The 25,540-nt window shown below is 43.0% G+C and overlaps 1 protein-coding gene across 3 annotated transcripts in view; it reads right to left on the bottom strand.

Annotated features, from left to right (window-relative positions):
* The window catches only part of UGGT2 (UDP-glucose glycoprotein glucosyltransferase 2), a 1,031,439-nt gene that overhangs the window by 276,491 nt on the left and 729,408 nt on the right, over window positions 1-25,540 (bottom strand). For all 3 annotated transcript variants that reach the window (XM_029604715.1, XM_029604718.1, XM_029604716.1), the window contains exon 26: window positions 3,753-3,832. In XM_029604715.1, the coding sequence (XP_029460575.1) occupies window positions 3,753-3,832 (80 nt within the window). The remainder of the gene's footprint in view (window positions 1-3,752; window positions 3,833-25,540) is intronic.

The raw sequence follows: 25,540 nt of genomic DNA, 5'->3' as shown, positions 1-25,540 counted from the left end.
GCAGTCTGGGGGCAGGGGCGTGGCCAGAGGCCTCTGCAAGGCCACTGGGCCAGGGGATCGTGCACCAGCAGTCGGCCAGCGTGTGCAAGTTACGCCTACCTCTGGCAGGTGTAACTTGTGAGATAAAGGTACGGGTTTTTTTTTTCCGGGCTGGGGGGCGGGACAGGTAGGGGAAGGGAAGGAAAGGTGGGGGGGGGGGGAATGGGGAAAGCCAGCTGGTCTCCCTGAGGGCTTGGCATGCGCAAGGTGCACTAGTGTGCACCCCTTGCGCGCGCTGACCCCTGATTTTATAATATGCGCGCGGCAGCACGCGCATGTTATAAAATCGGGCGTACATTTGTGCGCGCTGGGTTGCGCGCACAAATGTACGCTGCGCGCATACCGTTTAAAATCTGCCCCTTTATGGGTAAATTCCTCTATGTAGACTGAAATGCATTTAAATTGGAAAATCTTCAGTATGCTAAACTGTCATTGGAGGATCAGGTAAAATCAATGACAAAAAATGTTTGGCTGTTTATGATTAGTAAAGCAATTGTGTCTTTATTTCTACCCAGATGATCTCAGAACGGTGAGTCAATAAATTGGTTTAATGCATCTCGACTACTGTGATGCTATATGGCCTCCCAAAAAAGCTAATAAGCAGACTTCAGATGTTACAGAATGCAGCAGCTAGGGTAATGACAGGAGACAGGAGGCAGAAGGCGGGATGTTAATTTCATTATACTGGCTGCCAAATGTTCTTTGCATGAAAATCAAAATTCTTATTCTAAGTCTAAGGGTGTCCAGGCCTTACTATTAAGTACCACCAGGAATGTTCTCGTGATGGAAAGGTTACCGGAAAGCAGTGCCACCAAGAGTGATGGGGCTGGCCATTCCTAAAGGGAGTGTCATTGAGATGGTATATATATGGTGATAAATGCAAAACACACATCAATACGAATACTTTTCACTTAGCAAAATGAACTCTTTAGAACAAACAATTTTAACCAAACTTTTGTTAAGGACCGTCATACCACCCCGTGGATACTGAAGTCACTGTTTGAACTTACAGTCTTTTCACCGCTGCGGGTACACTTTAATCATTGGTCCGTCTAAGCACTTTCAATATATATATATTTTTTTGAAGATTTTTTTTGCCAAACGGGGAAAGTATCTCATTCTTATATAACTAATGGGTAACCAATGGTTCAATGCTTTGCAAGGCATAGAAGTGTGATCCCCTTCCCAAGGGATGGTTGCATAACATTTTGAGCTTTGGAAGGATTAGAGCCTAACAGGTGAATTTTCAAAGGGCTGTATGCAGAAAAATTAATATATATGCATGTAAATAGCATGCACTCGTGTATATTCTATTTTATAAATCTCAAACATACACGCATAAATAAGAGTTTGCATGTAAATATACCTGTGTAAAAAAGGGGAGATCAAGGGGCATTCCGGGGAGAGTGCAAACATTTACTATTTTATAAGCAACTTAGCTGTGTAGATTTTGCAACTTGCTTGCGTATATTTACAGCAGCTGATTGTCTGACATAACCGATATTAAACCTGTTTAATCTGCACTGATTGAGAGGAACTGTGGAATAAAAGATGTAAAAATAAACAAATAAGTAAATAATAAATCATTGTGAAGTACTGACGGGATAGGAGGTCTGGGTAACCTAGGGGGAGTTTAAGCTGAAGACTCAGGAGGGTCATGATGACCTGGAAATGGACTGGGCAAACTGGTGAAGGAATCCAAAAATGGGTTAATTTCCTTCATGCATTCATGTAAACACAGAAAAGCCAAAGGTCCTAAAAAAATATTTATTGGTAAAACAATGATTCCGTGAATGCCCGACTCAAGGCCTGAGTTTCGCCCAGTGAAGGGCTGCTTCAGGGGCTAAAATAAAACAATCATTACACAAATAACGTTCATTAAAATAAGATTCATAGACAACACAGAGAGACAAATATTGAAAATGGACATAGGCTAATAAACATGGAAGTCAACTTATAAGAGGAGATTACATTAAAGAAAATGGATAATAGGAGGGCAAAAAACCATATGTAACAAGAAGACCTGTTAAAAACAGATTTTGTCATTAGACAAAAAACATTTTAGTTTCCTTATACCTATCAGGAGAAAAAGAGTATTCAGATACAATGTCACTTAAAATTGTTTATAAATATGTATCTATGAAACTGCCCATAGATACATATTTATAAACAATTTTAAAGTGAAACTCAGGCCTTGAGTCAGGCATTCACAGAATCATTGTTTTACCAATAAATATTTTTTGAGGACCTTCGGCTTTTCTGTGTTTACATTCCTCACGGCTTTGCTAGACTGACTTCCTTCTTGTTTTTTGGGCCCTTCATGCGTTCATGTCAGAAAATTTGCCGACTTGTATGCATAAATAGGAACTTACACAGGTAAGTCCTACTTAAATTTTGCAGGTAAAATCTCCATGCGTACAATTTTAAAACAGAAAGTAAAAATATGCGTGTTTATTGCATTATATATGAAAACAATGGATCATTGTCCTCATAGCTAGCCAAGTCTGTTTCATACGTTTAATTTAAATGCAATTTAAAACAGAATTTATAACTCACTTTATTTTGGGGGGGTGGAGCAAAAATCAACACAAAGATATTCACAACAGTGAATGAAAAATTAGTTATTGTACCATTAAAAATGACTTAATTAAATTACAATTAAAAACACATACAACAGTTCAGCGCCACTTAGCTAGATAAGTTCCGACTTCTCCGGCTACGTAGTGCTTTTTGAGACTTATTCGGCTAAGATAGTGGAAAAGTCTCAAATAGAGCAACTTAGCCGGATAAGTCTCAAAAAGCACAACATAACTGGATAAGTCGGAACTTATCTAGCTAAGAGGCGCTGAACTGTTGTATGTGTTTTTAATTGTAATTTAATGAAGTCATTTTTAATGGTACAATAACTAATTTTTCATTCACTGTTGTGAATATCTTTGTGTTGATTTTTGCTCCCCCCCCCCCCCAAAAAAAGTGAGTTATAAATGCTGTTTTAAATTGCATTTAAATTAAACGTATGAAACAGACTTGGCTAGCTATGAGGACAATTTTGAAAGCCATTTAGCTGGGTAAACGGGCTCTCTTAAAATTGCCCTCCCTTAATGCTGCTAAGGGTTCATGTAGAGCGCCACTGCATGCACACTTTAAGCTACACTGAGTAGTAGCATTCCCGGGGGGGGGGGGGGCTTTTTTGGTGGGATCGCAATATTATGAGTATAGCTTGCATTTTCGAATTTATGCTTGTTATTTTCCCTAGAAATTTTACACCCACAAAAAAGCAGGTATAAAAAGTCTGTTGATACTTTCTATTCCTGTTAATTTTCAGAGGGAATGCACCACATACACACTTTCCCATTAAAAACCGGGTACAATGCACTCACAGACTTTGCACCTAGGTTGACAGTTTGAAAATTGTCCCCTGAATCATTATGAGGCCGGGTGTGTATTTCCTATTAGTGGACTTACCAAATATGTCATTTATAATAAAACGTATAGCCGATTAAACTACGGATTTATTTACATGCATAAGGCTCTGCCAGCTAATACGCAATATATAATGCTGTACATGTTCATTTGTTAAAATCCATAAATACAACAGAGGAATCAGAAAGATTTAATTCACTGAAAAGATGTGTTAAATAGGCATTATATTTAATTACTGTCCTGGCTGCAAATAATTTTATTTGAAAAAAAAAAAAGCATTCATCACTTACCTTTTCAGAGGCATTTCTGACAGCTTAGCTCTACAATTCATGAACATGCTCAGCTTCATGTTGACTACCTTGCCAAGTACCTAATAAACACAGTTTGAATTATTATGCAAATTATGATGGTAAGTAAAACAGCAAGTACTTGTGTTTAATTTAATCATGCAAACCAAAAAATGTCATTGTCAGTTTATTTTCTGTTTTTACTTGCACTTGAGAAGCAAGTCAGTTTCAATCACATCAATAATAAACTTGTGTTTTATTTATTTATTTACAATCATTTATTGCCCGCCCCTCCTATGTTCCGGGTGGGCTACAAAAAACACAAAAAGTAGACTGAACAGTTAGGACCTTTTACCCAAAAAAAGGATCCCCATCTGGTGGAAAGCCTGGCTACCAGTTTGGTAAGTGCTCAGCATGCCGCACGTGAAGAATGAAAGAAACTTTAACCAATAATGCTGAGCACAACAAGATGAAGTGAACTGTTAGGACTCATACAAAGGATCAATGGGAGAGCAAGAGCTTAGCTCATGCGTAAAAGTTTTCCTTATTTTTAGTTTACTGTACTAAACTGCATCTTTCATTTCTAAAACATATCTTACTGCTTCTTCATGTACATCCCCGAGAAGAAAACTGGCAGCAAAAGTGCTTAATCTGAGACAAAATCAAGGGGAACTATATTAAAACTATGAAAGAATCAATCAAAAAGGATTGAGCGATGGTGGCAAACTACAGCTGAATCGAAAGGACAAGTTAAAAAGGTTGAAAGTGTATTGCATAGGACCAGAACAGATTTACAAAACAGCAACCCAGTCTAAGCTTCCAAAGCATCTTGGTGGTTTTAAATCCTTTACAACTAATAGAATTGCTTTCTGTAATGGATGAAGTAAAAAATGATGATAAGACAAGAGGTTATTAAACCTATTTAAAATCATTCTTGTCATCACAGGGAAAAATTAATGTAAAGAGTATAATTAAGACTGATGAGTATGCAAGAAAAAAGGACTCCAGAGAAAACCATAATGAAAAAATCCCTCAGACATTCAGACATTGGTGGAATTGTATTTCCCCAGTGAAGACAAATATGGCCTTTATGCATTGCCATTCCTGTAATAGTTTTGACACAAGTATTAAATATAAAAACATAAGAGATGTCATACTAGGTCAGACCAAAGTCCATTAACTCAGAATCTTGTCTCGGGACCTGGCAAATCCCAAAACGTAGGATCTATTTCTAGTTACTCTCTCCCATGGATAACAATGGTTTTCCCTAGTCTAGCTGGCTAACGACATTTTATGGATTTTTTATACAGGAACTTATACAAACCTCTTTTAAGCCCCCACTACAACAGTCACCTTGACCACATCCTCTGGCAACAGATTCCACAACTTGACCGTGCTTTGCATAAAAAAGTACTTTCTAGTATTTGTTTTACATTTTTTGGTAAGTGCCCTTGTTTCAGTATTATTTCAAAGGGTAAATCAACTTCCTTTATTTACCCATTCCACAGCACTCATAATTTTATAAACTTTCATCTTCTCCCCCTTCATTCGCCTCTTTTTCAAGCTGGACAGCCTAAACTGTGCAGTCTTTCTTCATAGGGAAGCAATTCCATCCCATTTATCATTTTTGTGGCCCTCTTCTGCACCTTTTTCTAGTTCTGCTTTGCCTCTTTGGGGTTGGGATGACCAGAATTGCACAAAATACTCAAGGTGCTGCCACACTATAAATCGATATATAGGTAATAATGATATTTTCTATTTAATTTTTAATTCCTTTCCGGATCATTCCTAACATTCTAATTGCTTTATTTGACCGACATTGCACACTGATCAAAGGATTTCAATGTCTGGTCCACAGGGACTCCAAGTTCCTTTACCTGATGGTGACTCTTAATAAGGAACCCAGCTCTGTGCACCTATAGTTGAGATTATTTTTCTGTAGTGCATCTCTTTGCACTTTTCCACATTAAATTTCATCTTATTATTCAGATGCCCAGTGTCCTAGTCTCAACAGGTCCTTCTGAAATTCCTCACAATTCATTTTTTGTTTTAAAAGCTTAGAATAATTTTGTGTCATCTGCAAATTTGATGACCTCATTTGTTCCCTTTTCCAGATCATTTATGAATATGTTAAACAGCACAGTTCCCAGTACTGATCCCTGCAGTACTCCACTAATGAACCTTTTCCATTTAGAAAACTGACCATTTACTCCTACATTGTTTCCTGAAAGGTCAGATGGTCCCTGTGACCGGCTGGCCAGGATAATGTGGGCCCAGGCGCACTCAGGAACAGGCCCGGGTCAGGGATTGGGAGTCCGGGGGTAGGTTCAGTTAGGTCAGGCTAAGGTCAGGTAGGGGGGAGGGGGGAAGTGAGAGGAGGGAGAAGAGTGTTGCCTGGAAGGCACGAGTTATGGGAGGTGCTAGGCAACAGATGGTGTGCTGGCCTGCAGCGATTGGCAGGCGAGCGCATGGAGGGCTGAGGGTAGGCGGAGTCTCGGGACAGTGCGGCATCCTTCTTTCACTTCGCCGCGACTGCCCCGAGAGCTGGCCGGCCGTTTCTTTTTCCCCTCCCACCCGCCCTTTTCTCTTTTGGCTTGTGATTGTTGTTTGTCGCAGCTGGCGGATGGCCCGAGCCGATACAGCTATGTATAAGGAACTAATAAGATGGAATTATGTGGCAATGTAAGAATGGAGGACAACTGGGGTAGTTGTCGGTTGCTGACTCCTTGCAGGTTGGCGGCGGGAGTCCCTGGCCTGGCTCCTTGCTAGACGGCGGCGGGGGCCCACCGGGTTGGCTCCTGGCTGGCAGGCGGTGGGGGCCTGAATCCGGTGAGGGCCGAGGATCGAGCCGTGTGGCTGGCGAAGATCGTCTTGCTTGAGGAGTGGCGGACGATTGGTTGGTGTTATTGTTAAAGTTGTAATGTTAATACAATGGCTCGGACCTCCAGGTTTATTAAAGCTGCGGCCCAGTTTACCCAAAACATGTCGTCTATTGCATTTATTTAATGTGTGAAAGGGGGCGGATGTGAGTGAGTAATGTCCTGGATGCCCACATTATTAACCAGTTGACAATCCACAATAGGGGAATGGCTCCTATCCCATGACATTTTAATCTTCTTTATTGTTTTTCTATTTAACCATGACATTTTAATTTCCTGAAGTGTCTCTCATGGGGGACTTTGTCAAATGCCTTTTGAAAATTCAAATATACTATATCAACCGGCTCACAATTATCTATACATTCAAAAAAATCTAATATATTTATAAGTCAAACTTCCCATAAAAGGCTAGAGGATGCCCTCTACTTCAACGGCAAGGGGAAAAGAGGAATTGGATTCAGGCAGGAACCGAGGGCCCCAACCTTTATGGTCTGGAGAACTGAAAAACATGGGTGTAACATGCACGGAGCAGCAGTTACTACCCTTAACAGAAGACATGGGATTACTACCCTTAGGGGCAGATTTTAAAAGGAGTGCGTGCGGCCTATATGTGCGCGTGTTACCCAGCGTGCAAGGGGGTGCACAATTGTGCACCTTGCGCGCGCTGAGCCGCGCTGGCTTCCTCCGTTCCTTCCCAGGCCGCTCCGATTTTGGAGCGGCCTGAGAGGGAACTTCCCTTGCCCCTAGCCTGACCTTCCCACCCATTCCCCTAACCCTACTCTAACACCTCCTGATCTTGCCAGCACACGATCTCTGCCCCCGTCCCGCCCACGCCCCACCTCTTTTTTCAAGCCCTGGGACTTACACGCGTCCCGGGGCTTTATTTGCGCCGACGGGCCTTTTGAAAATAGGCCCGGCGCACGTAGGTCTTTGAAAATCTGCCCCTTATTCAATAAGCCTTGATACTTTTGATGCAACTGCAACATCACTCTGGGCTTCAACGGATTGGGGGAGAGGGGTGTCGGGAAAGAGGAATTGGATTCAGAGACAACCAACACGTGCCCTGACATTTTTACAGTCTGGGGTAATGAAGTGCAGACAGAAGGGAAAAAACACAGAACTGCCTCTACGGCCAAGTCCATAAGCAAAACACGTCAAGCAGCACTGTTCAAATTTTCAAGGCAGCTCATCACCCAGTAAAAATGTTGCTAGCAGTAAATTTTTATTGGTTATCATAAGGTTTGGGAATAACTGCACGGAGCGGAAGTTGCTACCCTTAAGAGAAATATGGGGGTAGCCTGCATAGCGCAGCAGATACTACTATAATACATTTGCTGGGCAGACTGGATGGACCATTAGGTCCTTTTCTTTGTTATTTCTACATTACTATATATTTAGAATCTTTTGTATTAAGCTTGATGGACCTTTGGTTTGACCCAATATAGCATTTCTTATATTCTTATCAATATGGACAGTAATTTTGTTTTTTTATGAATAGCTTCCACCATTCTGCCAAGAGATGACATCAGGCTCACTGATCTATAGTTTTCTGGATTAGCCCTGGAGCCGTTTTCAAAAATTACCATTACATTGGCCACTCTCCTGTCTTCAGGTATTGTAAATGAATGTTTTAAATGTTAGGTTACAGATTACTAGTAACAGGTTTGCATTTTCATGTTTGAATTCTTTACAGATTCAAAAGAGGATTCTATCCAGTCTTGGTGATTTGTTACACTTTAGTTGTCAATATGATCTATTACATCTTCCATTATCACAAAGATTTGCTTTTGTTGCTCAGAATCAACACCATTAAAGAATGTTTCCAGTGCAGGTATATTCTCAACATCCTCTACAGTAAAGATAAAAGCAGAGAATTAATTCAGTTTTACAATTATTTCCTTGTCCTCATTGAGCAACTCCTTTACCTCTCAGTTAAGACCGAATTTTAAAAGGCCGGCACGTGCCGAAATGGGCAGATACTTGTGTGGATGGGACGCGTATGCCACGGGGATTTTAAAACACCCGCAGCCACGTGCATATCTGCCCATATGCTCACAAGAAAGGATTTTCGAAAAAGTGCCGGGCCGGAGGTGGGGTCTGGGTGGGGCGTGGGTGGGCCAGGACAGCGCCATTTCAGGCACTGTCCGGCTGAAGTGTGTACCAGAAATGACAGGCCTGCGCAACTTGTTGCTGCTCCAGACTGCAGGTAAGTAACAAAACAAAAAAACTAGGGTAGGCAGTGGGGTTTTAGGGGTTGGGGCTAGTAGAGGAAAAGGAAGGAAGGCAGGTTAGGTAGGGGGTTTAGGAAGTCCGCTCCTTTACTGGGGCGGACTGGGAGGGCCAGGGCCGATTGCATCACCATGTGCAGGTTGTAAAATTCCCCCCACTTACGCGTGCGATTCGACAATCGCGGACATGCAGGCGACGATATAAAATTGTGCGTGCGGGTAGTGGATTTTATAAGATGCGTGTGTTGCTGCACGCATGTTATAAAATCGGTGCATCCATGTACGCGCGCTGGCACTGCACACACATGGACACCTGTGCGGATCTTTGAAAGTTACCATCTTATTTAGCAGCCCAGTTAGGAATAATAGCCTTTGGATTAATTTTATGAGCCAACAAAGGTTAATATTTGTTTGTAAGTATTAGAATTGTGAGTTTCCAAAGGTCGCTTATTTGATCTGAAAAGGTAAAAGTACTGGTTCCGAGGCAACTAGTCACTAGCTTGATTCCCACCCACTTTCCCTCCCCAGTCACATTTGCTTTTTTTATATAAATTACCAACCCCCACCCTCAATTAGGAAGAAAATCTTCAAAATAAAAGCCAATTAGTTATTTAAAATAATTTACAATTAACCCTGATTTTAATGATTGACTAATTTTAGTCTTGTTGCTGGTCATTCGCAAACTAATATGTCACCTAAGTTATCATTTTAAAAACCTTATATTTAAAAGACACCAAATAAATAATTTAAGAAACCTAGTCAAATTTAAAAACCCTTAAATTGAGAGACATACCTACCGCTTAACAAGCTTTTAAAAACTTTAGCAACTCAAAAAAATGGGCTATCCAGTCTTTTGCACTGAGTGCCACATGTATGATTAGCTACCTGTTGGTAAGAGGTGTATGTGTGCACCCAATGCAAAGCGCTCCAGGCTCTCAAAAAACAAGTCTGATACCTGGAGGTCAGAGTGGCAGACTTGGAGAAGCTGAGGCAGACAGAGAGGTATATAGAGGACACCTTCAGTGAGGGAGTAGAGCGATCCCAACTCCACTCAAGCAGCCCTTGTGCTGCTTTGGAGGAGTAAAGTCACCTGGTGGGAGGCCATTACTTTGTATGGCAGGAAATGATCCTGTAGCTAGGACTTGCCCTCCAGGTGATGCTTTATTCTTTCGAACCAAGGAGGTCTCTTCAGGGGCATGAGCCCAGGAAGAAAGGATTAGGATAGCCAATGTAGTTGGTAACTTGCCTGCCCGATTCAAAGATAACAGAACTCACCCACTAGATAAGATTTTAGAGAGTGCTGGTGAGAAGCTGACGGTTGTGGTATATGTGGGTACCAATGAAATAGAAATATGCAGGAGGGAGGTTTTGGAGACTAAATTTAAGCTCAAACTGAAATCCAGAACCTTCAGGATGCATTCTTAGAAATGCTTCTCATTCCACAGGCAAGACTCTAGAGGCAGGCTGAGCTCCGAAATTTCAATGCGTGGATGAGATGATGGTGTGAGGAAGAGGGCTTTAGGTCTGTTGGGAACTAGGGAACATTCTGGGGTAGGGGGAGCCTATTCTGACAGGATGGGCTGTACCTTAACCAGAGTGGAACCAGACTGCTGGTGCTAACATTTAAAAAGGAGATAGAACATCTTTTAAACTACAATATGGTGGAAAACAAATAGTTGCTCAGAAGTCCACGGCTCATAGGGATGTATCTTCCAAAGATACTTGCAAAACAGGGAAGTTAGAATATCTCAGTAAACAGGTTATGATTAAGGCTGAAGGAACCAGATAGACGTAGACTAGAGTACCAGGTGTGATAGCAAATAATACAGGCAATTAGAGTCTAATAAGTAGGTTGTGAATACAAAGATAAATAAAAGCACAAACAAAAAACATACTTTAAAATGTCTGTATGTAAATGCCAGAAGTCTAAACAGTAAGATTGCTGAGTTAGAATGTATGGCATTATACGCGGATATAGATATTATTTGCATTTCAGAGAAATGGCAGCAGGAGGATAACCAATGGTTTACTGTGATACCCGAGTATAAATTATATCGATGTGATGGGGCACAATGAATTGGTGGAAGGATGGCACAATATGTAAAAGATGGCATAGAGTCAAGTGTGATAAAAATCCTGCAAAAAACAAATAGCACTGGGGAATCCTTATGGATAGAAATTCTGTATGTGACAGGGAAGAGCATAGTAGTGGATGTATTCTACCAGCCAGCTGACCAAAATGAAGAAACAGACTGTGCTAGCTGAAATTAAACAAGCAAATAAATTTGGCAATACAATAATAATAGAAGATTTCAATTACCTGGGTATTGATTGGGTCAATGTCTCAATGGGACATGCTAGAGAGGTTAAGTTTCAAAATGTCATAAATTACTGTTTCATGGAGCAGCTGGTTCTAGAACCGATGAGAATTTTAAAACTAGTCCTCAGTAGAACGCATAATCTAGTATGAGGGGTTACTGTGGTGGGTACACTAAGCAATAGCAATCATTTATTTATTTATTTATTCTGGTTTTTTATATACCGGTCTTCTTGCATTAGATGCAAATCAAATCGGTTTACATTGAACAATTAAAACTTGCTTGAAAAAGCATTACATGTAACAAAGAACATCAAAACATGAAAACCTGTTGGAACAATAATAAAACACAGAGTTTGAATTGTTCATCTTTACCAGATGCCTTACAGGAAAACAAAAAATGGATTAAAAATTAAAATTAAATAACATATGGAAGTAACGAGAGAAAATAGAGCATGGGAGCACTGAGTGAAAATTATTGAGAGAGGAAGAGGAGAGGGAGCACTGAGTGAAAAATTATGAGAGGAAGAGGAGAGGAGAGGGAGGGGGAAAAAGAACAGAGGGACCAGAAAGGTGGTTAAAAAAAAAAAAAAAAAGGAAGGATTAGAGGGAGGAAATTTTAACAAGAAACAAACAAATCGAATTTGCCATGGTAAATCTACAGTAAGAAATCAGGGAAATGCTAGATTAAATAGATAAGTATTCAGTTTTTTCTTGAAGGATTGATGGCAGGGATTCCTGTCTAAGGTCTGGTGGAAGTGAATTCCAATGAGGGGGACCTGCCGTGGAAAAAGCTCTGTTACTTAGTGGAGTTTTGGCTTGAGGGACAAAAAGGAAGCCTTGATATGCTTTTCTTATTGGTCTCTTTGATTTGTTGGTACGAAACTGAAAAGTAAGATCAATTGGAGCTAAGTTGTTTAAGGATTTATGTATAATGGTCATGGCTTTGTAGAGTACTCTGTATTTAATCGGAATAATGCAATCAAGCTTGACATAATCACTAGAGGGAAGACATTAAGTAATACGGACACACATCAGACTCACTTCAACTGTCGCATGCAGCAGTCTCACTCAGTTGACGGTCACTCAACGGACTCACTCAGCAGTCTCTCACTCAGCTGACGGTCACTCAGCTGATGGTCACTCAACGGACTCTCACTCAGCAGACCCATTCTGCAGACCTTCTCAGCGGACGGACACTCAGTGGACTCACTCAGCAGAGGAACATTCATCAGTTTCTGAAGGCCTTTTCAGGCGCTGCCACTCGGTGCTGCCACTCGGCCCAACCTCGACCGCGCCTCCAGCTTCTTCGCTGACCTATCCGAGGCCAGACCCGACTCCAGCCACAGGCCATGTGGCTTCTGCCGGAAACGACTGCCCTTTTAAATCGGGCTCTCACCCTGGGTGCCGTGCGCCGAAGGAGCACGACAAAGGGGCCTGCCCCTTAGTGTGCCCCTTTGTGCTCCCCCATCACCCTTAGTGCCTCCCCTTTGTGCTCCATCACCCTACCCCTCCCCCTCCCCTTTCCCTGCTTCCCCGTCACTTCGCCCCCAACCTGCCTCTTCCATTCCCCCCCCCACCATCATCCTTGAAGTCCCCTCTCAGACGGTACTAGTCTTTTACCGCCCCTCGATGTGATATCCTGTCCAAAATTTCCCATCTATACACATCTCTTGCAAATTGCTTCCTCCCCCAGCCCTCCATTGCTACTTCAAATTTGCCTACCTTCTAAATTGCTTCATATTTTACAAATTGCTATATATTGCACTTAGATCGGTATTGAATTGTTTGCTATGTCACTTATTTATCACCTGCTGAATTCCTGCTACTGAATGATTTCTATTTTTTGTTTAACTTTTCCCTGAATATTTCTTTCTTTCCCTGCAAACTGTACCTGTGATACGGTTATCCACCTTTCACCATTTTCCACTCGTTTTCCCTCCCTCTTCCTCCGCCGCCCCTTCCCGGCATCTTCCTTCGATCTTCCCCCATACCTCCATCCAACATGCCTCCCAATCTCACACATCCCTCAACTCATTCCCCATCCCCCGTAGACACCAACCCTTGCTAAGATTTCCACCTCTGCAACATGCTAACCCTCCAACACCTCGTAAGTCCCTCCTCTCTATCCTCATCTCCCCTCTTACACAACTCCTTGGCCTTACCACTCTATCACTCATGCTATTCAATGCTCACTCCTTCACCAAAAAAACTCATATCCTCGACAACCTTATCCATGACCACAAACCTATCTGTGCCGTCACGGAAACGTGGCTTAAGGATACTGACATTGTCCTTGTGAACCAACTCCCTTCTTGCTCCCACGACATTTTTTCCATACCAAGACCGAAAAAAAATGGGTGGTGGCATTCTCCTCATTGCCAAAAAATCCCTTAATCCTAGGCCTACAAATATCTGCCCCCTGCCAAAGATTGAAGTTGGCTTATTCAAATCTCCTGGCCTTATTTATGTCCCACCTGGCCTCCTGGAACATAACCCCTCACCCCTCACAGAACTCATTTCTAACAATATAGACAACGAAAAACCTGCCATTCTATTGGGAGATTTCAATCTCCACGTTGATTCCAAACCCCTATCTCCCTCCTGTGAAACTCTCCTAGCTGCTTGCATGCCCTCGGCTTCACCCAAAACATATCAGCCCCCACGCACAAGGCCGGGCACACCCTCGATCTCATCTTCACTAATCCTAGTATCCAGGTCACCTCTCCTCCCACCTGCACCCCAGTCCCATGGTCTGACCATGCCCTTATCGAGACTCACCTATCCGTAAGCGCCACTAATACTTGCAACCACATACAAAACAACAATTCCTACACCTTCCGTAAGACCTGCACTTCTGATGAACTCACTACAGCACTCTCCGAATCCCTTCACAGACTTGACTGCTCCTCGCCTGATATTGCCCTTAACTCCTGGGCCAGCCTCACACAAGATATAGCCAATAACATATGCCCCCTCATAACCCGTAAGCAACGCCCCACTCCATCCAACAACAAACCTTGGTACACCACCGAACTACACCTAATGAAACACAACCTTAGACTCAAAGAAAGAACATGGCACAAAGACCCAAACCCACAGCGCTCTACCGACTACAAATCCCACCTACACTCATACCGTAATGCCATTCAAAAAACCAAGCGTGATTACTATGCCACCAAGATACATCAATACACGTTTAACCCCAAAGCCCTCTTCTCCTATGTCACAACCCTTACCAGTCCCACCCCCCTAACCATCACTGTTGACGAAACTAGCACGAAGTGTGAAGAACTTGCACAATTCTTCCACAACAAAATAGCCAACCTACTCCGCACCCTGCCTCCTACTACCCCTTCCCCTCAAAAAATACTCTTTTAATACCACAGAGCTCACATCTGCTAAAGAAATTGAGGCTATCCTCAAAAAATCTAATCCTGCATCCCACCCATCTGAATTTATACCTACTAAATCCCTACTCTCCATTCCTAATATCATTGCTCATCCACTAGCTGAGATCATTAACTGCTCCCTTTCCTCTGGCTCAGTTCCCGAACCCCTCAAACATGCAGTAATCAAACCCCTTCTCAAGAAGCCCACTCTGGATCCCAAGGACCCCGCCAACTACCGCCCCATTTCCAATCTCCCTTTCATCTCCAAAATCATGAAGAAGGTTGTTAACACCCAACTCATGGAATGCCTTGATGATAATGACATACTTCATTCCTCACAGTTTGGTTTTCGCAAAAACTTAAGCACAGAAACCCTCCTTCTTTCACTGACTTTCTCCTCACTGGCCTTGACGAAGGTCATAGTTTCCTCATAGCATTCCTTGACATCTCAGCGGCATTTGACACGATAAGCCACAATCTACTCATCTCTCGCCTTACTGACATCGGCATAAATGGCTCAGCCCTCTTGTGGTTCAGATCCTACCTAGCAAACAGACGTTTCTCCATTAAACTCAGCTCCTCAGAATCCTCCTCCTTTACTCTTCCACAAGGGGTGCCCCAAGGTTCTTCCCTCTCCTCCACTCTATTCCCCTCTGTCATCATCTTTCAAATCTTGGTCTCAAATTTTACATTTACGCTGATGATGTTCAAATCATCATCCCTATCCGAGAATCACTATCTGCTACTTTAAACTTCTGGGAGAAATGCCTCACCACCATTAACACTCTCCTGACCTCCCTCCAGCTTGCCCTGAACTCTGCTAAAACTGAACTCCTCCCTCATCCATAACCAACAGACCTTCAAACTCTCCCCTTCTAAGGACCCCAGGATTGCTACACTCACTTCTCACCACCCTGTATGGAACCTAGGCATCTTTGTGGACACGCACCTGAACCTAAAAAAACATATTTCCTCTGTCATTAAAGGAGGTTTCTATAAACTTATGGTCATAAAGAAGCTCAAGACCCGTCTCCACACACAAGACCTCAAAACAGTCATCCAAGCCACTTTAACCTCCAAGCTTGATTACTGCAACTCCTTGTACCTGGGCCTTCCTCTCTCTAACATCAAACCTCTCCAGATTTTACAAAATGCAATGGCAAGGATGATAAGCAATGCTCGTAAATCAGACCATATAACCCCCATCCTCAAGGACCTACACTGGCTCCCCATCACATACCGCATTCTGTTCAAAACGCTATCATTCACAAAGCCATCCACAACCATAACTCCTTGTGGCTCAGTGAACCCTTACAACTTACTCATTCTTCCCGCCCCTCCAGAGCGAACCGCAAATACACCTTACAAGTCCCCCCACTTAAAAAGGCTCATCTGAGAGCCACCAGGGACGGCGCCCTGTCGATTGCTGGCCCCATGCACTGGAACACTCTACCCCCTTAACCTTCGTTTGGAGCCAAGCCCTCTTAAGTTCAGAAAAATGCTAAAAACCTGGCTCTTTCACCAGGCTTTCCCTGATTAATTTTCCTCGTTTGACTACTATACACCTCCCCGGCACCTCTTACTCCTCCCGTCGCTCCATGACACCTCTCAATTGCTCTCTGATGACTCCATGTAGCCACATACTACTGCTTGTATATTTGTAGATATGTTTTACATTTTGCATACTGTATTCTCTTTGGATTTCATTTTGCTAAATTTCGCCTCTCTGTGCTTCCTTTTGTATTTATCAGTTGCCCCGTTCCCCCTTTCCCTGTTTATTCTAATTTTCCACATTTTTTACGTTAAAATGTAAACCGATATGATGTGTATTTTAATGTCGGTATAGAAAAGCTGTTAAATAAATAAATAAAATAAGTAATACTACTAAAGTACCAAATTTATGTATTTATTTATTTATTTCTTGATTTTTCTAAACCGATGTTGGTATAAACCTTCACACTGGTGTACAATGTTTCTTTATAATAAAATCAATATAAAAATACAGAATTGCAAAACAACAAGGAAAACAATCATAAAATCTAAAACTAACTAAATAACTTTAAAAAGGGAGACTATGAGATTTTGAGAAAATTAGAAAAAAACTAAAAGGAACAGTGGCATGGATATTGTTTAGAAATACCAATTTGGAAGCCCAGATAAAATGTATTCCATGCAATTGAAAAGGTTGAAGATTAAATAAATGTCAGTGCGGTTTAATGGTGAAGTAATGGAAGTAGTTAAAGCTAAAAGGGCATCATGCAGGCCCAAATGATGAAAATAGGGAAGAGCATAAGCACTGGCAAATTTCATGTAAAACATTCTTTAATGGTGGAGATTCTGAGCAGTTAAAACAAATATCGTGACAATGGAGGATGCAATAGATCAGACTGACAAACTAAAGAGTAACAAATCATCTTGACTGTATGGTATCCACCCCAGAGTTCTAAAAGTTGAAACATGAAATTGCTAACCTGTTACTAGTAATCTGTAACCTATCATTTAAAATAGCCACAATTCCTGAAGACTGGAAGATGGTCAGTATAATGATGATTTTTAAAAAGGGCTCCAGGGATGATCCAGGAATCTATAGCCCAGTGCGCCTGTCATTGGTGCTGGATAAAATGGTAGAAGTCAGTCTTAAAAACAGAATCGTTGGCCATGGCTTACTGGAGAAGAGTCAACATGATTTTAGCAAGGGGAAGCTTGGTCTTACCAATCTTTTAGATATGTCATGGATGTGGGCCCTTGGGCTGTGGTGTGGTTGTAGAATCAGTGTAACATGGTCAAACTTCTTCAAACCATAAATTACCTTAGTTGCTATGTTTTGTAAGAGTTGAAATCATTTAAGTTGAATTAGTGGAAGAGAAAGCAACAGTGAATTATAAAAATGAATTCTGCATATAATGAGTGCATGAACCAGAATCTGCAGGTTGTAAGATTCTAAGAGGGGATGCAAATCTGTGATATCTGAGGAAAAAAATAGTATTTTTTTCATTATAGATGAAATATGAGAGACCATTTATAGTTTAAAATCCAGATTAACATCTAATGTGGAAATTACATGTTTAAGGACAATATGGGTACCCAACACAGGTGGTGTCCATGTTGCAACAGAAGCCTGAGTGCTAATCCATAATGCCTTGCATTTTGCTGGATTAAGTTTATGGGTACGTAATCAGTCAGCCATCTGAATTAGATATTTATTAGATCAGCGAGAGAAATGAACACTTTTTAGGGTAAAAAAAACGCAGTAATTTGAATGTCATCTGTATAAATAAATGATCTAAAACCAAAGACTTGGATTAGAGTGGCTAAAGCAGATAGAAAAATATTTAAAAGAATGGTAGCAAGGACAAAGCCTTGAGATATCCCTAAGGAAAGAGGCACAAGATTAGTGAGTTGGGAGTTCCACTAAACTTGAAAAAAAACAAAAACCAAAAAACAATTAGCCAGATAAAATCTAAACCAAGAAAGCACTATACCAATAAATCCAATCTCTTGCAAGCAATAAGGAAGCTGATCATGGTTAATAGGGTTGAAGGCCTCATTCGTGTCTAAAAAAGGTTGCACTCATGTCTAAAAGGAAAGTGAGTGTATCCTTTTCCCCACAAGACCTCAGGCTCCAAACAAGTATTAATACATTTAAAAAAAAACCTTAAAAAATGGTTGTTTCAACAAGTCTTTCAATTATCAGCACTGGGAGCACTAAGAGGAGAGGATCACCTTGCTGGTGGCTGAAAGGAATCAGTAAGTTTTTGCTTGGGAAATTTTCTTTTTTAAAAGTATTGGGACAAAGTTAACTATTTGGGATTATTATTTAGTGTGTTTGTGTGTGTTTATACTTTTAATAGTCAGTAAGGCAGGGAATAAACTGGTTAGACTGTTTGCATTTTTAAATAGTCAGCAGTAAGGCAGCTAATATGCAGTAATTAATGTGTTTATTTTTAATAGTCTCTGTTCCTGCCTTGATTCCTGTGTTCCTGCTTCAATTCCAGTGTTCCTGCTTCCGTTCCTGTTTCCTTGCTTCAGTTCCTGCATCTGGGTCGGTCCTTCAGCTTCAGTACCTGGTTCCTGATCTTCGGACTGTCTTCCTGGCCTCGTCTTCGGTACATCTTCATTCTGCTGCCTGCCTCGACCTCGGACCATTCTACGGACTGCGTCTGCTCTGGGAGACCTCTCCTAAGCCCCAGCGGCCCGGGTCCTCACAGGCTCCTCCTGGGGGGACCACGGGCTTCCCAGGATGAAGCTCTTGCCTGGTCTCTCGGCCCCGAACTGCCTCCCGCCCAGTCCTTACAGCGGTGGTCCGCCCACTGCCATTCCTTCACCTTCACGGCCGGCTCAAGGGTCCACAATGTCTGGACTGATCCTGGTACGTACAGGGAAATTTAGATTCTTCAATCTCTCCTCATAAGTCATTCGATGAAAACCTTCCACCTTTTTGGTCGCCCTTCTCTGCATTGCCTCCATCTTGTCTCTGTCTCTTTGGAGATACGGTCTCCAGAACTGAACACAGTACTCCAGGTGAGGCCTCACCAAGGACCTGTACAAGGGGATAATCACTTCCCTTTTCTCACTCGATATTCCTCTCTCTATGCAGCCCAGCATTCTTCTGGCTTTAGCTATCGCCTTGTCACATTGTTTCGCCGACTTCAGATCATTAGACACTATCACCCAAAGTCTCTCTCCTGCCCCGTGCACATCAGCCCTTCTCCCCCATTGAATACAGTTCATTTGGATTTCCACACCCCATATGCATGACTCTGCATTTCTTGGCACTGAATCTCAGCTGCTATATTTTTGACCACTCTTCCAGCTTCCTTAAATCCCGTCTCATTCTCTCCACTCCTTCTGGCATGCCTACTCTGTTGCAGATCTTAGTGTCATACGCAAAAAGACAAACCTTACCTTCTATCCCACCCGCAGTGTCGCTCACAAAGATATTGAACAGGACCGGTCCCAACACCGACCCCTGCGGCACTCCGCTCAACACCGCTCTCTCTTCAGATATTCTTAATTTGCACATTTGATAATAATTGTAAACCGATGTGATGTGTGAATACGAATGTCAGTATATAAAAATCAATCAATCAATAAAATAAATAAAATCAGTCTTCAGCCTGATATAATTTACAAGGGACAATAATGTTGATTCTGTGCTACATCCTTTACAAAATCCAGACTGATATGGGTGAAGAATATTAGTTTTAGTGAAGTAGTCAGTTGGTTGAAACACCCCCCCAACTTTTTCCAAAACCTTATAGAGAAAAGGGAGATTGAAAATAGGTCTATAATTATATAGTGTAGTTTTATCAGAAAGCTCTTTTTTTTTAAAGACGTGGATGAACTCTGGCTATTTTTTTTTAAACTATGCAGGGAGACAACCATAAGAGAGAGACAAATTGATAATAGAGGAAAGAGGCCCAGATAATCCTAATTTAGAATTTTAAAGAAAGAATGAGAGAATGGGATCCAACTGAGAGGTAATAGGGTGTAAAGATTTTAACAGGAGGTCCACACCAATGGGAGACATCAAATTAAAGGAAGACAACCTTCTACACAAAAGATTATTAAAAGAGCTGGAATCTGTGTTAACAGTCAAGTGATGTGTGAATTATCTTAGAAAAATCTAAAGATAGGGAAGATGAAAAGTCACAGTTACTTGTATTAGAGAGTTCATGGCAGACAGAGCTAATCAACAAAGGTGTTGGCCTTTTTGTTGAGCGTCCCGCTCTTGCCTGACCCGCTCCCGAGCTCGCTTACCCTTCCTCCACGCCAGCCAGTCCTGGGTCGGCCTCACTTGCATCTGCTGCAAGCTCCACTCGGCCATGGCGTTCCGCTGCGGCATTCCCCAATGCTTCACCTCCCAGCTCCAGCCAGGCCCCATTGTGGGGCTCGGCGTCCTCCGTGGCGTCGGCCCTACCCCTAGGCACGCGCGCGGACTGGTTGGCCTCCTAAAGGGCCAAGGGCGGGTCCCAGCTCCGCGGTGCACGCAGATTATCCCTGTAGAAAAGGAAGTGCCTCACATCACTTCCTTGCCTTGGTAATCGGGTCTATCACCTAGTGATAGTAAGTTTGCCTTCCTACGTTCCAGTGTCCTTGCTTCTGTGTCTTGTTCCAGTCTTCTGTTCCAGCGTCCTCCTGTTTCAACATCCTCCAGTGTCTCCCATTCCAGCGTCTCCTGTGTCTCCCGTTCCAGCATCTCCTGCTCCTTTGTCTCTCCATCCCTGGTAGTACCCTTCGGACTGATCTGACAGTACTGACCTTTGCCTGTTCTTGACTACTCTTTGATTGCTGACTGCCCTGACCTCTGCCTGGAACTCTGACTACTCTTTGATTGCTGCCTGATCTGTCCTCTGCCTGGAACTTCGATTACTCTTGTCTGCCACCTGGAACCCGAACTCCTGCTTGACCTGACTACGCCCGGTTTGACCTCTGTTACCAACCCTGTCTGGCTGACCATTCTGTACCAAAGACTCTGGCCTTACTTCTATTCTGGCTTCCTGCGACCTCTGGACTTCCTTGTCTGGACACCGACCGCGCACCCTTGTTCGTGGTGGGCACTCCCTTGAACTTTCTCTCTAGGAGACCCTGCGAGGCCCACCTAAGATCAGGCGGCCCGGGTAACAAGGGTTCAACCTGAGGGAACCCTGGGTTGGTATTGGTGAAGCTCCAGCTAGCCTCTGTTTCCTCCTGTGGTCCGCCTCCTGGTGGCAGGCGCTCTCCGGGTCCGACCGGAGGGCCGTACCAATTCTGCACCAGGCCAAGGGTCCACTCCCAGCGCAACACTTTGTTGATAAACCTTCCTGTTCACCTATTAGATTTATCTGGTGGGGTATGGAGCAGGCCTATTAGAAATAGAATAAACTATCTTAAATGATTGCTTTGGATGCTATTCTGCTTGCTTAAGCTTATCAGAGAAATACTTCCTTTTAGCAGCTAATGGCTCAAATTGATAGTGCATATTGGCAGCTTTGCATAAGTTTCTATTTTCAATAGATTTATGTTTGCGCCATGTCCTTTCAAAGTGACAGACTTGCCTCTTTAGAAATCTCAAATCAGTATTAATTGCACAATGCTTTAGTGGATCTACTTTATCAATAGCAATCTTTTTTTTTTTTTTAATTTTTTTAAAATTCTTTATTTATCACTTTTCTAATACATACAGTATTTTAAAGCATATTAGGAAACATGTTATACCACATTAGAAGAAGAAATTATTACACCGAAAATAACATAATGAAAGAATAAGTCTAATGTGTTAACTAAATCTCAATACAATTACTCCTGGGGGCGATATACTGAGGAATCTTAAGGAAATTAAAAAGGAATAGACTTAACCTGATAACAATGCTGTTTACTCTATGGTCAAACCTGGGGTAAAAAAGAATCTAGGTAAGCTCTCAGCTGCTCGGGAGAGAAAAATATATAAGTATCACTCTCTTTCTTAATAATGCACTTGCAGGGATATCGTAATATAAAGGTGGCCCCTAAAGATATTGCCTCCTGTCTCATACTCAAGAAACCCTTGCGTCTCTCCTGAGTGACCTTCGATATGTCAGGAAACATTCGAACCTTGCTGCCATGAAATAATGTCCTGTTCCATGACTAGCGATACTAACAAAGTGTAACATTCTATAATCTCTAGGCAGATGATTCCAGGAATGTAGTTAGATTTTGAAAATCAATTGGAGGAACTGCTGAATCATTTAAACTATTTTGAGCATTTACAGGCAACTGACTCAGTCAGTTTGAAGTATTTCAGCAAGATATCTTTTAAATGTAACTACCGGCAATTCTCCCATTATTCTTGGAAAGTTTATTAATCTCACATTCAGGCGATGATTCCAATTTTCTATTAATTCTAGTCGCTGAGACAGGGCTGCTCTATCTTTAATGGTTGCCATATTGAAATTCTTTATTTGTGAAATTTCCGTCTCTGCTTTTGCAACCGAAGTTTGAACCTGTAATAAGATGTTCTCTTACACTTGTATTTTTTGGTTCATTTGTGAGGAGAATAAATCCAGCTTGAAATTACATTCCCTTACAGCCGTCGTAAGACCCGCTGTTAGTTCCCACAAGGACTCCAAAGTGACGACTGCTGGTCTTACCAGGACTTCAGGATGTTCACCCGATGTTGAGGGGTTCACTTCAGAGGACGCTGGACCTGTTGAAACAGCGGGCGTTAGATCCTCTACCCCCTCTGATTCTCCTCTGCTTCCTGGTATCGCTGAACTCTGTGACGAATCCTCCTGCAGTCCCTTGTCTCTGACCTCATCGGTCTAAGACACCTGCAGGGCATCCGGGGTAGAAGTTCCTCTGGCAGCCGGCGGTCGCACATCGGGGGGGGGGGGGGGGGGGGGGGGGGGGGGCGGGCGGAGGGAAACCTCCACCCCTGGCGAAATTGCCTCTCCTCCAGACGCCTTCACAGAGGGGATCATCTCCCCGGGTTAGGAAGTTGGTTATCAAGGCTTGCTCTGAAAGTTGGGTAGGTATAGAGGGAAACACCCTCACCTTCCCCTTTCTTTTCGGCGGCATCACAGTTGAGGAAAAATTCTTAGACAAGGTAAAGAGCAGCACTGAGTCCGTTAACCCAGTCAGGATGCAATCTTGCCCCCGGATCCTTCCTCTCAATAGCAATCTTTAATATATCATTCTAACAATCAATTTGACAATTTGGGGAATGTATATCAAAATCGTCTGGAAAAGCAGAGAACTCAGCCGCCAAGATGTCACATTCAGTTTGAAATTCCTGTATATCACCAGAGAACTCAAGAATTAAGACTGAAAGAAATCAGACAGTGATCAGTCTAAAAAACAGAAAGACTTACTAGAGTTATTAATCCAACTAGAAGAAAAAAAAGGTCCAAAGTATGACCTGATTTGTGAGTAGGAAAATTAATTAACTAAGTCAAGCCAAACTTCAGTTTCTCCATTCACCATTACTAAATACCATTTCCAGCATGGGTTTCTCCCTAACACCCTACTCAGTAAACTGAAGTAAAGAATTCATTTAGTTTTTCCACTATGGCTTTGTCTTCCCCAAATGCCCCTTTTACCTACCCCTCGATTATCTAATGGTCCAACTGACACCTTCACAGGTTTCCTGCATTGGATATATTTGAAAAGTTTTGATTTTGAATTATTGCCTCTAGGCCTGTTTCTTTTCAAATTCTCATTTTACCCGTCTTATTAATGTTTTGTATCTAAGTTGCCAGTGTTCATGTTTTTTCCTATTTTATTCACTTGGATCCTCTTTATTTTTTGAAAAATGTTCTTTTGGCTAACATAGCTTCTTTCTTTTCACCTTTTAATCATGCTGGCAGTCATTTGGCCTTTCTGCTGACTTTTCTAATGCATGAAATACATCTGGTCTGGCCTTCGAAGATGGTATTTTTATACAATATCCTCACCTGTTGTAAACTATTAATCTTTGCATCTGCATCTTTTAGGGTTTTTTTTCCTAACTATTCTCCTCATTTTATCAAACTCTCCCTTTAGGCATAGTGATGGGTCGGAGCACAGAAGCCGCCGATAACCTGGCGCTGCACCTGGAGCGGGAGTGGGGTGAACGCAGCATGTTGGCACCGCACATGACATTTCTGACATGCTGTTGGGCCAAGACGAGGTTGTTGCTACCTCCAGGGGCTGGCCCCTGAAGGTCCTTGTTCGTCGGGCTGTGGTTCTGGGAGAGAAGACCCAACTGGACCTTCACCTATACCAGACCTCGTTCCCCGCAGGTTGAGCCCTTGGGTACTGAGGCCGGCAGGACTTAAGCGCAGGTCTTCCCAGGCGAGGAACCAGCAGACAAGGAAGGAGGCAGCGTTGGAGGAGTCCAGGGGAGAGGCAGGTGGCGATCAAGCAGAATCAGTACCAGGCAAAGAGTTAGGGCAGGCGGAGATCAAGTAGAGTCAAGTACTGAGCAAGGAGTCAGAACCGAGAAACCAATCCAAGGAACGAGGAGCAAGGCAGAGACAAGAGGCAAGTAACAGGAACACTGGAATCAGGGATACAGAACAAGACAAGGCAGAATCAGGAACGTGGGGATCAGGAATGCAGACAACTTTCACTCTCTGAAGAGCAGGACCCGTTGTTGAGGCGAAGTGGAAGCAGAGAGGCAGGGTTTAAATACCCGCCTAGTCTGATGTCATCAGCCCCGGCCATGGAGAACTTTCCCGTCACTGGCTCTTTAAATCCCATGACTCGGCACGCACGCCTAGAGAGGAGACCACGAGGAGCTGGAGTGGGTGGCGTTTGGGCGACGCAAGAGCAGGCCGTGGGTGGAGTCAGTGGCTGGGAGCGATAGCAGCGAGGGCAGGGCTGGGCCTCCGGCTGGTGCAGGTGAGGGGTCCCAGTCCCACGCGGCCAGGGTTCCTAACACTGACGTTACCCACGACGTCGCAGACATGTGCGACAGAGCGCCGCGAGGCTGGCAATGGGGAGGAGGAAAGGGCAGAGGGGCAGAACGGGGGGGGGGGGGGTCCCCCAAGTCAGCATGGGTATTGGGGGTGTGTTGGAGTAGTCTGGAATGGCCCATTGGGCCATTTGAAGCTAGGGGGCAGTCCTGAGGGGCAGCCTGCTCCCTGCACTGTTGCCTTCGCTGTGAACTGGTAGGACATCTCTGGCTGTTACTATTTGGCTAATTGTATTCCGAGCTCTTACTATATGGCTAATTTGCATTTTAAAAAACAACAAAAAAAAGGAAGATACTTTTAAGCCCTTTATTTGCAGCCATGCTGTGTGGTCACAAGCAGAGAGCCCCTGCTCGCCACCCGGCCCCACGGGGGGATCCAGACAGCACAACCACACATGAGGAGGAATCGCTGGGTGTACTGCCATCCGAAACCTCCTGGGAGAACACAGGGCCAAGAGGCCGCAAGGCACCTCAGGGAAGAGTCAAAGGTCCCATTTCCCTCCTCGGGTCTCGCCAGCCGACTTGAGAAATCCAGAGAATGGCAGCACAGTGAGGGGATGGGAT

This window comes from Rhinatrema bivittatum, chromosome 5, assembly GCF_901001135.1.
Source record: "Rhinatrema bivittatum chromosome 5, aRhiBiv1.1, whole genome shotgun sequence".
Classification (NCBI taxonomy): domain Eukaryota; kingdom Metazoa; phylum Chordata; class Amphibia; order Gymnophiona; family Rhinatrematidae; genus Rhinatrema; species Rhinatrema bivittatum.
Note: the sequence above shows the minus strand (reverse complement) of the source record. Positions and strands in the feature narration are given on the sequence as shown.